Raw genomic sequence first — 14,573 nt, forward strand, 5'->3', positions numbered from 1 at the left:
TTAATAAATCCCCAAATATCTTCCAATACATAAATCCTATCTATTTTTCTACGCTTCAGAAATGCACGAAAATGCGGAAGTTAAATGATGAACACTGGGCCTAATACGTCATCCAGCAAAGGAAGCTGTTAGAAATGTATCAGTAGATTTAGTTATTAATTTTTGTAAAACAGAAATAAAAATGTTAATTAAACAGTAAATGAAGGATAAATTGCAAAAGGAATGAGAGAAAGAAAAGAAAGGACGTCGGTTTTATAAAATTCAAAAGAAGACTGGAGAAATGAGAACAGGAAGGGCAAGGAGGGAAGAAACAATTGTTTCTCGTGTCAGATTTGGGCATACTGGGTTAAAGAGTACTCTTTTTATTTTAGGGAAACATTGTAATGGTAAATGTGAATACTGTGGAATAGATGAAACAATAGAGCATGCTATGCTGCACTGTTAAAAATATGAGGAAGAGAGGAGAATTTAAATAGAATTCAAGTAAAATTAGATTTAGTTGATTTATTTAGAAGTAATTCAAAAAGTAAAATTTATCAGATGATATTTCGTTATCTAAAAATAACACAGCTGAACAATAGAATTTGAGACAGAGACATGTCAGAGACATTCTGGTCCACACTTCATACCAGCAGGTGGCGGTAATGCACCAATATTGTCGTTTGCCAACCCCCTTACAAAGCAAGAAGAAGAAGAAGGATACGTCATCTCTTTGCGCCTTTTCCCTGATGTGTTCTGTAAGGGGACACAAGTGAGGCGACATGTGTATATTTTGTTTATGGTTCTGTTTGATATTAATTGTGTAAATTCACCCGGCATCCAGTGGAGACATGTCTTTAGTCGTTTCACGCTGCATCTGCGGGCTTTTATGCCGGCAGGCCGTCCCGCCTCGGTGAGCGTTTGTAGAAGGATGTGATCCGTGTGTTTCTGAAGAAATACAAGGTTAATCAGAAAAGGAATAGAGCTTAACCGATGCTGAAACTATATTCTCATGATTGTTTCGTGTTATTTTGCAGCTTGCTATTGGGAGAATATTTTCCCGGTATGCAGAGTCCCTGGTTTTCACCTGTGGTCACACTAAAGACATCTGCACCACTCAGGTATGATGGTCGCTACAAGTTAACCTGAGAAGATATTTTTGTATCCAGTGGGAATTTAGACTAAAATAGTTACTCTCGGACTGAACGCATCTAGTCGAGGGTGGAAGCTAGAGGGAGATATTTTCTTGGGGAGGGGACGGGTCAATAAAGAAGATACAAACACAGCTAAATAAATTTCAACATGAAATATTTCACATTCTGACCAAAACCAATTATTTTCACAAAGAGTGATTATTAATTTCTCAGAGAAGTAAAATCTTACAATTAGAGTAATAAAATAATAATATCGAGCTTCAAGGTCAGTACAAAGTATGTCCAATACTCCATATGTTCTTTATGGGGGTTTAGATCAGGTTATTTCTTTGGTACCTTTGGCAGTGTTTGCAGGTACAAAGACAATGAAATAATCATCTCCACAAAGCTTGTCAGCAGAGGAAAGGGTGAAGTAGATTTTTCCATGGTAGACGGCAGTGCTGACTTTGAATTTGAGATAACACAGCGGACCAACACCAGCAGATCATATGGCTTTTCAAATCATCATTGTACTGAACAATGGACTTCAAGGAACTTTGATCTTGTGGCTCTCTATACTTCCTGAAGGCTCTGAGATTTCCAAATGAAATACCAAATTTACCTTCATCTGAAAAGAGGACTTTGGACCACTGATCAACAATTCAGTCTTTTTTCTAACATGTAAAGTATTTCTGGTGTTGACTCTGGATCAGGAGTGGCAACAATGGTTGCCCAGGTCAAGGATATGTCTGCGTGTAACGGCTCTTGAAGCTCTGACTCCACCTGCAATCCACGCCTTGTGAATCTTCCCCAAACGTTTTAATTAGTCTTTGCTTTATGATTCTTTCACAGCTGCAGCTATCCCTGTTCTGTTCGCATCCTTTTCTACCACATGTTCTTTCTTCCACTAATGTCACCATTAATATCCTTGGATACAGCACTCTGTGAACAGTCAGCGCCGTTATAACAGTGACCTTTTGCTTCTTACTCTCAAAAGTAGAGAGTGTTGATCACTGTCTGCTGAACAGTTGTCAAATCAGAAGTTCTCCCCTGATTATGTAAGTGAGAAATTTCTGTATTAAAATCAATGATTTGGTCGTGTTATGAAATATCTTTAAATGTTCCGAGAACGGATTTTTGGGGTTTCATTAGCTGTAAGCCATAATCATTAAATTAAGTAAAAAAAAAAAATGCTTGAAATATATCACACTTTGTGTAAATATTCTAAATATGAGTTTTACTTAATTTCAACTAAATGAAATAAATTAGCTTTTTGTTGATTCAGGTTGAATTCATTGAGGTGTACCTGTTGTTTTAGGTATGTGAGCAGAATTGTTAAATACATTGTATGTCAAAAATAAAGAGCATCGAAGGAAATGTGTCTACAAAACTAACTATTGCCTCAAAATATGTTGTATATACAGTATGATTTAAAAATTACTTGGAAACTCTGTAATCTCTAAAAAATAATAACGATCTAGTGTCATTTGTTGTTGTATTTTTTTTGTCCAAATTTAAAGATGTTAAGCAGACATTAGTGGTATAGTAACATGCTGGTATCATTGTGTGAAAATTAGTAGGACAAAAGTTGATCAAATTAAACTTCTAAGTTGTAATTATGGGAAGTCTTAAGAAACCAAGAATTTGGAAATTTTCCCTGAACAATTAAATTCTACTGAATTATATAGCATCGTTTCCTACTGTTTGGAAATCTACATCTGGTGAAAAAAGTATGCTCATGCAGAGATGTGGGTTTTATTGCATAAGAGCGGAGCCAAAAAAGAAGAAGAAAGTGGACCCGCGGAGGGAGCAGATGATGAGGGAGAGACTGAAGAAAAAGCTGAAGAAGCTGGAAAGGGTTCCTCCTGAACTCATCCCCATAGAGGACTTCATCACGCCGACCAAATGTTTGGATGAAACAAGGTACAGCTGTGTTCTAAACTCCACACAAATAAAACACCATTAGATTAACATTATTTCACAGTCTTTTTAAGTTGTCATTCTTTTTTTCTTTATTTTCCCACAAAGGAAGCGCATTCCTCCAAGGCTGTCCTTTGAAGAAAGTGAGAGTCGAGCGCTTCTTCTGAAAGAGTGGAGTCAATACAAACAGGTCATTATTCAGCTAACACTCCTTCAACCCTAAAGGTTTGATATACAGGCTCTCAGGACGTTTCAGTAAAGTAACTTTATAAGAACATTAAATTGAAGACCTATTTGGATAACAAAAAAGCAACCTAAGAAATGTACTTAACCTCTATTTTAACCTATGTGATCGCTTGAGCAAGTAAAACAAAACTTTGCAAACCTAATCGGTTGTTTTTCAACTCTGGCAAATGACTCCAGTGCCTTTACCCCCAAGTTACCTAGCTTAACGGCCTATACAAAACCTTCATAGCAGTTTCTCATGGTAGGGTTATCCACCTAGTCTTGTTTTTATACCAAGCCATTCTCATGATGGAGCTGGTAGTGCATAATGTCATATATTATTTTTTTTGCCTTATTACCCAGTAAGTCAATTTAAGGAGGACATGTTTTGATGGTTTGCAGGAAAACCGTTCTTCTGAGGGGTATGTCTGCTGCCCTGTATAATGGGATTTGTAGTTTTCATCGCATACCACCACACAGCTTTGTCCAGAACTACAAATCGCAGAACAAAATAACACAGCCTGTAGATTTCTTAAAAACGACAGAAGCAATGAATGAACAAATATTTAGGAACATAACTAAATTTAAATTAGGATCCATTATGGAAAACCTGGAGACATTCATACATGTTTAAGCTCTAAAGTTAAGATCACATTTAACCTACAGAACTCTGTAAACAGAATTTAACTTTGTACCTCTTGTCTCCATCATGTACTTTCGGAGAAGTGTATATATGCCATATTTGTCTTTGCGTTTACAGAAACAGCACATGGCTGAAGTGGAGGCCATCGAGGTTGCTCTGGAGGCACAGAGAGAGGCGCTGGAGGAGCTTAAATTGGAGTCTAAGGAGCTGTACCAGGCAGCGCTGAAGCCAGATCCACTTCTGTTTCCTGTCACTCATGAAGGCCCTGCCTACACGCCTCCGATCCCAAACTATGAAGCTCCAGATGGGAAGTACAATGATGTTACTAAGGTGTACACACAGTGAAAGTCTGCGGGGGCTGCCTCTGTCTTGTACTGTTTGACAGAATTCACTGGGCGTCTTTTATCAGTCTGTAAAGGATGTACGGATAGAAACTTTGCAAGTTGTTTTCTTGCTGATTTAACTATATGGCACTCATATTCCTGATAGTTACTGTCACAACTTTCATAATTACTCATGAGTTGCTTTTTTTATTCATACCAGTGTTGAAAATAAAAACTTCTAAGATCCAACCAGTGATCGTTTCATTTTTTTAAGGTTTATTTACTGATTTCCCAAGTAATAGTGATATGTGTTGAATCTATTTGACTGAATAGTCATAGGGGAAAAAACTGACAGTACACCAAACAGCACAGCTACCTCCGCTGTAAACATGATTAGGTTTGGGTGTAAATGACCCTTCAAAATCCCTGCCTCTACAATAATTACCTCTGATCCATTTTTGGTTTTGGGTGAGGTTAACCCACTTGACGTTTGTAGGCTTTTGTATTGAAGGAAGAGTTTTCCTGGACTCCTTCCTGAAAGACAGGTCGTGGAAGCAATAGGCTGTAGGTTTTCTCTGTTTTATACCCTCATAGTGCCCATTTTTATTATTAAAACTTACATTATAGAAAGATTTGATATTGATGCAAGTGAAATAATCTTAGACCGATCAAATCTTATGAGAAGTTTTCAAGTGAAGCTTCAAACTTTACCGTTAAACACAGCACAGCAGACCTCCTGCAATTTAAACATGTTCTTAAATTCTGGGTAATACATGAAGCTAAATTTCACTTAGTTCCTCTGTGCTCCAAATTCCACAAGCCTTCCATAAAATATTTTTTAGTTAACACTATAAATTAGTTAAGATACAGTTGCTCTTTTATGAATTGGCCATGAAGTGAACTACATCATATTGCATCAGTTCATAAAGCAGTGGTAGCTGGCACAGATCAGGAGTCTTGTTGGTTTTCCTGGTCCAGAGGCCTGTGCCAGTCATTAGGAGGCTCCTGCCTCAGCTTCCACACTGGGGTGAAGTTCCTCTGCTCAGCCAATCGGCTCCTTTCACTTTTCCGTAATGCGTCCTAAAATATAAAAACAAAGATGCATTTTAATAAAACTAAAAGGGTTTGTGGGGTATCATGGAGAGCACAAATATTCAGAAGATGATTTACTGGAGCTGCACCTTAGCTTCTGTGAGTCTGTGATTTTCCCACTCTCTGCAGTTATTGTAGTCCACTTTCCACTGCTGGCAGGATGCTGCGGTGCCGTAGGCATAGTAGTGGTGAAAACGATTGAACAAACTTTTGCAGTGCCGGAACTCACTCAAGTAATCTTCACAAGCTCGTGGCGGCTGCAGGGATACAGGAATAAACAAGAAAGAATTTTGTTTGGCTTTTTAATGTAATTGCACTTCTGGCAGTTTGCTGCTCTGGAGCATGCAGGTGTGTTTTAACAATATGCCAAAGGATAGAGACATTAGCAATGATGCAGGATTCAAAGGCCTTTTGCACAAAATCTGAGGTCTATTCTCCAGTAAGATAGAGTATTCACAAGCTTAAATGCCCAGAAATTTTTCCAATAAACCAACAGCTCAGTTTCAGATTAAACTTTTGTTTTTTAATTTTTACAAGAGTTCATGACAATGCAATTAGACAGAAGAAAACAAGTATGGCTTTTTGAAGGGTTACTAGAAAGTCCCTCTTCTCTAAAAATAATCTGTTGTTGGCGATTTGAAGGAATCAAAACTTCTGGGCCGCTGTATTTTGGATAGGTTAGACAAATAAAGATGTTTGGCGATGTTAAGTGTTTTTAGGTCAAAACTAAACACATCAGCACATATACCTCATTTCAACTATCAAGCATGGTGGGAGAGGGATGATGATGTGGGCTTCTTATGCCGTCATTTGACCTGAGCATTTTGCAGCCATTAAGCCAACCATAAAATCCTGTATACCCAACTATTCTAGAGTTAAACGTGAAACCATCTGTTCAAATGCATTAGCTTGGTCAAGATTGAATCATGCAGCTGGACAATAATCCCAAAAACAGCAGCACATCTACAAAAGAACGTAAAAAAAAAGAAGAAAATAATCCAGGTATTGCTGGAGCTTAGGGTCCAGACAATCTGCACTGAACAAAAGTATAAACCCAACACCTTAGTTGTTGCTCCCGTTTTTATGAGCTGAATCCAAATATCTAAGACTTTGTCTATTTGCACAATTTACCCATTTCTCTCAAATATTGTTCATAAATCTGTCCTAGTTACCACCTAACCTTTGCCAATATAATTTATCCACCTCACAGTTGTGGCATATCATGTTGCTGATTAGACAGCATGATTATTGCACAGGAACACCTGTTCACACTGGGTTCACTCTAAAACGTGCAGTTTTATCACACAGCAAAATGCCACAGGTTTTGAGGGAGAGTGCCATTGGCATGCTGACTGCAGGATTGTCCATCAGAGCTGTTGCCAGTGAATACAAAGTGTATTTCTTTACTGTAAACCGACTCCAAAGCCGGCAAAGAAGATTCAGCAGTACATCCAACCATCCAACCTCCCAAATGCAGACTGCGAGTAACCACCCAGCCCAGGACCTCCACATCCAGCCTCTTAACCTCTAGGATTGTCTAAGACCAGCCATCTGGACAGCTGCTGTAGTAACTGGTTTTTGGACAACCAAAGAATGTCTGCACAAACTGTCAGAAACCATCTCAGGGAAGTTCATCGGCATGCTCGTTATCCCCATCGGGGTCTCAACCAGTCGGTTTGTCATCATAACCGACTTGAGTGGGCTAATGCTCACATTCAATGGCATCTTGCACTTGGGAGAGATGTTCTCTTCTTGGATGAATCCTGGTTTTCACTGTACAGGGTAGATGGCAGAAGGTGTGTATGGTGTCCTGTGGGTGGGTGGTTCCTTGACGTCAGCCTGGTGGATTGAGTAACCCATGGTGGTGGTGGTGGTGGTGGTGGGGATATGGGTGGGCGTATGTTATAGACAAAAAAAACACGTGCATTTTACTGATGGCATATTGAATGCACAGAGATGCCGTGTGGAGATCCTGAGGTCCATGTTGCAGCCTGATGATGCACGGCCCCATGTTCTGTACACAACTCCTGGAAGCTGAAAACATCCCAGTTGACACGTCACCCAATGAGCATGTTTTGGCGTAAACATCATGTTTCAGCTCCTGCAACTATCCAGCAACTTCGCACAGCCATGCAGAGTGGGTCAACACTCCACAGGCCACAACTAACAACCTGATCCACTCTCTGTGAAGGAGATGTGTTGAACTGTGAGGCACACCAGATACTGACTGATTTTTCTAATCTTATCAAGCGTGTATTCTTTTGAAAACACAAACTGATACAACAAAGTAAACTTGTTGTGAAATATATCAGTTGATTTATTTAAATAAAACACCCCTCTAAAACATCTCCCGTGTCTTTTTCTTGACATTCCACAGGGTCAGGGTTAAGTAGGATTTAGCATCAAAAGCTAATCACCCTGCTAATTCCTTCACTAAGATTAGGTAAGATAACCAACTATAGAACACATAAAATAAAATTCGTATTATAAACAACACAATGTTGAACGCATATTTGGATAATTTACCCTCCACGATGTTTCTGCAGGCCGCTCCATAGTTAGCAGTTGTTTCCGGTTAAATGTTTTTCAAAACAAAAGCACCGCAGCAGTTCCACCGCCCTTATTTTGAAAATAACCAACCTACTATACTATTGATACATAGTATAGTAATGTACACTGCTCAAAAAATAATGGGAACACATAAACAAAACAATATATCTCCAAACCAGTCACACTTTTGTGTAATTAACGTCACCAGTTAGGTAGTAACACTTACTGTGAATCGATTTCCTCTGCTGCTGTGCGAATGGAACATACAACAGGAGGAAATGAGAGGCAATTAGCAAGACAACCCCTATAATCCTTTGGGATTAATAAAGTATTTTTGAATGTGAATTGAATAAAAGAGTGATTGTGTAGATCATTTCTCTGTTCTCGTCCTTTGTGGTTAAACTTTCTGTCACTTTTTCATTGGGTCAGCGCTGTCACGCATAGAGGCATCTTTTACACCCTACAGAAGTTGCTCAAGTAGTGCATCTAATCCAAGACGGAACATGGCAAGATTTGCTGTGTCTCTCAGCAGTGTCCAGAGCACAGAATAGGTACCAGGCAGTGTTACCAGGTGAGAAATGTAGGATTATCGTACTAGAGACATAGAATTATCTTATTTTGAGGGAAATTATCGTAGACTCGTCATAACCAAAATAACAACTCTGTTGATGTGTTGAATAGCGTCTAACAGACACTCGCAGCTGTGTGGAGTCAGTACGGAATGGATTTATCAACATCTGCAGCCCCACAGAGCCGGACTCTTCTTCTTTTTTTTCTTTTCCTCATTCATGGGCGGGCGCAGTGGACTATTCAGCCAATCATGGCCGTTGTTCTGAGGCCAACGCATTACGTCACTTATAGGTTACATTTAGAAAAGCACGATTGGCTGGAATTTCCAGCATCTGTTTCCGAATCCGGACACAGATGCCTTCAAGGTTCACAAAAAAACTCCGACAGACTTTGGCGATAGGCTGATGACGACCGATTACAACCACACATTCACGGAATGATCAAATTATCGCACATTTGGCCTTTTTTTAGGATTATTGATCGTACATCGTACAAAGAGCAAAATTATCGTACAAATACAATAATGATCGTACAACTGGCAACACTGGTACCAGGAGACAGGCCAGTACACCAGGAGACGTGTAGGAGGGCAACAACCCAGCAGCAGGACCACATAGGAGGTGTTATCTTAGTGTTCCCTTTTAATTTTGTGAGTAGTGTATATCAATGTAACCCAACGCCTCCAGACCGTCTCTGGAGCAGCAAACATCAGTATTCGACTTAATTCATTGTCAGTAATTATTACCTTTAGGCAATTTGAAAAAGTTTTTAATGTTTATATACGCATGTTTTCCATTGTGGACTTTTAAATAGCCATCTGGCTTTTACATGTCATTTTACGCACCATATTACACTTCACCATAACTTCAATTTAGAAAAGTAAGTAAAGTGGTAAAGTGCCCACAAAATTTTTTATTCATACAAGACTGAACATCCATAAATGGAAAAATGCAACAAAAACAACTGCAGACAACTTCAAAACACAATCCTTTATTTGTCTATAAATAAACCAGAAAAGAATGTCAGCAAAATATAACTCTGGAAAAAAATTCAAACATAAAATGGTTTTTATGCATTTATAAAATAAAATAACTACTCCCATTGTTTAAACTGCAATGAGGATTTTGGAAAGAGTATATTTGAGGTGAATTGTAAAAAAAAAAAAGTAACAGTTCTAGAAAATGGTGGTCACTAATTTCCAACAATAATCCTCAAGCTATTCTTTATGTAAGTGATATTGTCTAATGAACCTGGCTCAAATAAATGACCCTGTCCCTGTGAATATAAATTATATCTGAAATTGTTTAACCAATGTAGCATGTTTTACACAAGAATAGATTTTCAAAAATATGATCAAAAGTCAACCGCAAAGTTCAGACATAAAATGAAAACAAAGACAAAAGCCAAGTGTTTCTGAAAATCAGTTTGTTTTTTTTACTTTGCTGTTGAAGCGGTCTCAAAAGCCAAAATATCCATTTGAAATAATTCAAGGCTTTCTGCCCTTCTTGCGTAGTGACTGTCCTTGTCCAGAGAAGGCAATGAATCTGTTCATGGCGTCATCCTGGGAGAAGGGGGAAAAAACATTTGGAGACCGTTAATGAAACCAAAAAGACTTAAGTGCTTATGTATACCTCTATGTTCAATTTATAAAAAAATAAAAAAAACTGTGGGAGTTAAGTATTTAAGCACTTTATAAAATGTATTTACTCACGTCTTCTACATTTTTCTTGGGCTGAGGCCTGGAGTTTCTGATGAAGGTGATCCGACCAACTTTAAAGTCATAATTTGGAATACCTCTGTGAGAAAAGATTTTGTATTAGCCTTTCGATGCTTTCCAAACATTCTGAGACTAACAAGCACTAGTAAACGGTCCAAAACAAAAGTCTAAATGTGGCTATACACTGCTCTTTGCTACAGTTTGGCCCGGTGTATTAATGTAACAATTAACATTGCAAGGAAGTAATATTAAAGGCATAGTTCAGACTCCGATTTCATGCCATAGTCCAAAAACAAGACTGTTAGGTTGAGGGGTCTCTCTAAATTCCCCTTAGGTACGACTGTGTGCATGAATGTCCTGTTTGTCTCTGTGTTGCCCTGTGATGGACAGGCGACCTCTATTTTTTAACCATACTTACACTAAATCCGGAAAACACTAAAAACAAATTCCACCCTTTTTAAGATTATGTGGAACCCTAAGACCTAGCTTTGTATATGTTTTATTTCCTGTCACTGAGATTAGTGTCAACAATTAGTGTTCTCTAAAGAAGATATACACTTAGCATTGTTGCTGTCTCAAAGCCTAAACATTTCAGCATTAATCACATTGATCTAAGTTACAATCTAACTGTGCAATATGCATGTTGTCTATAGTGTCAGTCTTTTCTCAACTAAAAACTTTTAGATCCTTTAAAAAAGATTTTGCAGTTGTAAGGACCACGTACTGCAGTGGAGTTCTACTGTGCGCATGATTTCACCTTTTGATGTCGCTCAGGGCTAGTGGAGCAGGGCTAGGTTCAATCCCCTTTGTTTTACCATCTAGACGATTTCCAGAGCCAGTAAAAGCCTGGCAAAACAACAGAAACAAATAGGTACATTATTTCCTTCTCAAGGCCTTTATCAATGTTTGTTTGTCTCGGTCCAACGGCTGTAAGAACTCACTCTGAATCCTGTGTCCATGTCAGCATAACTGCTGGGGTCTCCGTCTTCCTCCTGACAAGAAACAAGTTTCATCACATCGTTCAGAATATAAAATGCACAGACACTTTCAGGGTTTGGGTCTTACTGTTGGTTCATCATTGTTCTGAGCTCGTCGCTCGGGTTCTTTGTAACCCAAAGGAGCATCAAAATCCACCTGAGGTGCAAGGTGATAACAAATGACTGAAGCAGTGAACATAACAATATTACCCTAATACTGTCTGAGATGATGATCAGGGTCTTACATTCATATCACATTCGATGATGGATACAGCTTTGTCTGGTTTGGTTTCCATAACGCGAAGCTCATAGATCTGAAGCAAACACAGTTTTAAGAAATGAAAGACAGTTCAACAAAAGCAAATAATATTATTCTGGAATAAACCGTTTTACCTTTTCATTGTAGTTTATGGCTATGACGTCACCAGTCGTCAAGCATGCAAAGTTTCTCAGTGCGTTCTCCAGGCTGAAATCAAAGGATGACTTTTATAAACTAATCAACCAAAAAAACAAAAGAAGAACAGACCGGACAAATTCTTACACTGCCTTGGGGTTTGTGATATCCAGGAAGTCAGGACTCTGTGGCTGAAACTTTGAATATGTGGCCACCATGAGGTGGACGCTTTCCACTTGAACTAGGCCACCTTCTTCCAGGAGAAGATTCTGCATCATCTGCAGTGAAAACAAAAATACATATTTTTCTGCCGATATAGCTTTCTTTGCAGAGTACTTGATAGCAGTTTTATAGTTTTTTCAATTCAATTCAATTCAAAAATACTTTATTAATCCCAAAGGAAAATTAAATTAAATTTTGTCATTTTTGGTACTTTAGAGTAGTGCAGCTCTGTTCTGGGACAACATGCATATTTCAAAGAACTCTTGTTTTACCCACTACAAGTTGTTTTTACTTCTTTTTAGTCTTTCTTGCATGTGCATAAAAAATGAATACCCATTTCCACATAAGAAACAATATGCTATAACTCTACCACATGTAAGAGTAGACCACTCAGCGTGCCTAGCAACACTTTCCAGCTAATTCTCCTCACCCAGTGTGGGAGGTAACAGATTCCTTCATCTGCCACAAACTCCAGAACACCACAGTGAGTCATTCTGTCTGAGTTCTTGTTGGTCAGCTTGAACAGCATTGGGTATGTGATGTTAAGTCTGCCTGTTCAGATAAAAAAAGAACAATAATGAGTATCATCTAGGGCCATTGAACACAATGGAGAAAAGGAGAGCTTGGTTTGGCTTCCACTTACTGAGCTGGTCAAGCGCTGAAGGCGGCATAATAACTAAAAAGAAAAGGAAATTGTTCATTCAACAATAATTCTCTTTAAATAATAAAAAAAAAAATTTGAGGATGACCAAAAATTATAAGAGATTTGGACTGAGCTTATAGTAATTACTTTTATTAGATTGGCAATAGAATATATGTTGTGTTCTGGATAAACTAACTTAATTATTTATCTCTGATTAATAAAAATGGAATTTAGGAAAAAGACAAGAAATAAAGAAAACAAAAAATATATGTAATATTTTAACCAACTTTAAAATTGTATGTGTATTTCTCTTTTATTTGGTTGACTTTTGCTAACAAAATATCAGTAATTACTCATCTGTATTCTTAATATCTGCAATTCTTGCTTATCGGTTTAGTTATATGCTGTAGCTTATCTAATCATCGTGAAATCCATCTCCTAGACATGTGGCCCAAAAAAAACAAGAGTGTTTAAACTTTATTAAAGGTAAAATTATATCAAGTAACAGTTTGTACAATATAATATAATATTTCCCCAGTCTAAAGATCTCTCCTCTAGGATGGATGGGATGTTGTTTTAGTGTATGATTTGTGACATTTTTCAATAAAAAAAAAAGTGTAAAAAATGTAAGCCTTAAAGTTTTACAAGCTGGAAAAATCTTATTTCTAATAGCAATTAATCATTAAAGTGAAACTAAAACAAATATATAATCCACAATTTTCTACTGAATCGATTAATGAACCTCCGCGGCCCGTCAGCGTTATTAATGGAAGGAAAGGCTTCTAAATTTGTCCATCAATTATAAATCTGAAAAAATAAAGATCAAATGTGGGGTTCTTCAAGGCTCCATTCTCGGGTCTTTTTAATCCAATATCTACATTAAGAGCTCCCATGAACTCACATTAAAACTAAAACTTCAGCCAATTAACTAAATAACTTCACTTAGCTTTATGACCTTGAATGCTATAAAAATATGAGACTGATACAGTATATTTTCTGATACAATATATGTCTGCCAAAAGCAATGATGATAAACCTTTTAAATACCTTTTTAAAATAAAATATGCTTTCTTTTGATTCGTGCAAACCTCCCGACGACACTCACTTTTGCCTCCTTTCTCCACATCGGAGCGGTCGTTGGGTCCAGCCAGCATGGACACCGAGTAGCAGCGGTACTGAGTGGAGAAGCGGTTCGGAAAGCCCCGGGCCATGGGGTGGTCGAACACATGATGGAAGGAAAACTGTGCAGTCAAACATACTCGGTTAATAACTCACAAATTAAACAATTTCGGAAAATTTACATCGGGGTAGCATGACTTTAACTTGATGATGACGGAGCATTCAGTTCTGCGAGTGTTGTTGTTAGCCGCTAGCTAGCTCAACTGCTAAAACTACAACTTATTTTCAAACAGGTTTAGCGTCAGCGGTAAACAGTAGCAACTCGTTTCTTACCATAGTGACTGCGTTGAGTTCTGGTCTTAAAAAGTCCAAAGTCAAAGAGTTTTTCAGAATTTCTGTGTTGTTTCTGCCTCCTGTTTTCTTCCTTCTTCTCCAGGAAGTGTTCGAGCTGACAGAAGGAAATTACGTCTTGACTACCAATAGCCAATCAGAGTAGCTATGTGAAGTGACGTATTCACTTCTCATTATACTGCGTTCATCTCAACAAAAACAAAAAACAGCCCCTTAACCCTTAGATAGTAGACCTCTTCTAATCGAAAACTAATTTATTGGAGGAATGCAAACGTTTATTTCCTTTAAGGATAAAAAAGTGAATAAAGAAGTCGTAGTATATCTTAAATGAATACCTTTACATAAATATCAGCAGATTTATTAGGTCTTAAACGGTATTTCTTAGTAAATTCTTATTTTACCAGTAAAGTATATTTTGATAATTTTATAAAGACTTAAAAACACTGTATTTCAGATGCCAAAAAATGTAAAAAGAGCATGTAAATAAATGGGCCAATGGAAAAGGTTTGGGTAGAAAATGCAATTGAATGGTCAAACATTAAGTACATGTTCAAGAATTAAGAGGACAGAAAACATTTTAAAAACTAGTTAAATTAAAATATAAATGTTTGAAGGATGTAAGCAAAAAAAAAAAAAAAAGAAAAATAATAGAAATACATACACATCAACCAAACAAATAAAAATATTGTATTGAGTTATTACAATAAAAATATTT

At 37.6% G+C, this 14,573-nt stretch overlaps 3 protein-coding genes across 3 annotated transcripts; 1 reads left to right on the forward strand and 2 right to left on the reverse strand.

Moving 5' to 3' along the window:
* The first annotated feature begins 698 nt into the window (after positions 1 to 698).
* On the forward strand, positions 699 to 4,472 carry mrpl40 (mitochondrial ribosomal protein L40). Its single transcript, XM_047382580.1, has 5 exons — positions 699 to 892; positions 1,017 to 1,100; positions 2,880 to 3,035; positions 3,141 to 3,222; positions 4,018 to 4,472. Exons 1-5 carry the CDS (start codon positions 831 to 833, stop codon positions 4,243 to 4,245), a joined length of 612 nt encoding a protein of 203 aa, XP_047238536.1. The 5' UTR covers positions 699 to 830; the 3' UTR covers positions 4,246 to 4,472.
* A 4-nt stretch (positions 4,473 to 4,476) lies between these two features.
* Positions 4,477 to 7,959, reverse strand: c12h22orf39 (chromosome 12 C22orf39 homolog). Its single transcript, XM_047382581.1, has 3 exons — positions 7,842 to 7,959; positions 5,405 to 5,572; positions 4,477 to 5,303 (listed from the first exon to the last, which is right to left on the reverse strand). Exons 1-3 carry the CDS (start codon positions 7,869 to 7,871, stop codon positions 5,172 to 5,174), a joined length of 330 nt encoding a protein of 109 aa, XP_047238537.1. The 5' UTR covers positions 7,872 to 7,959; the 3' UTR covers positions 4,477 to 5,171.
* Positions 7,960 to 9,409: 1,450 nt separating this feature from the next.
* On the reverse strand, positions 9,410 to 14,000 carry ufd1l (ubiquitin recognition factor in ER associated degradation 1). Its single transcript, XM_047382146.1, has 12 exons — positions 13,841 to 14,000; positions 13,494 to 13,629; positions 12,389 to 12,421; positions 12,176 to 12,297; positions 11,671 to 11,801; positions 11,523 to 11,595; positions 11,375 to 11,443; positions 11,218 to 11,286; positions 11,094 to 11,144; positions 10,910 to 10,998; positions 10,147 to 10,231; positions 9,410 to 9,996 (listed from the first exon to the last, which is right to left on the reverse strand). Exons 1-12 carry the CDS (start codon positions 13,841 to 13,843, stop codon positions 9,922 to 9,924), a joined length of 936 nt encoding a protein of 311 aa, XP_047238102.1. The 5' UTR covers positions 13,844 to 14,000; the 3' UTR covers positions 9,410 to 9,921.
* Positions 14,001 to 14,573: the final 573 nt, after the last annotated feature.

This window comes from Girardinichthys multiradiatus, chromosome 12 (assembly GCF_021462225.1).
Source record: "Girardinichthys multiradiatus isolate DD_20200921_A chromosome 12, DD_fGirMul_XY1, whole genome shotgun sequence".
NCBI classification, from domain to species: domain Eukaryota; kingdom Metazoa; phylum Chordata; class Actinopteri; order Cyprinodontiformes; family Goodeidae; genus Girardinichthys; species Girardinichthys multiradiatus.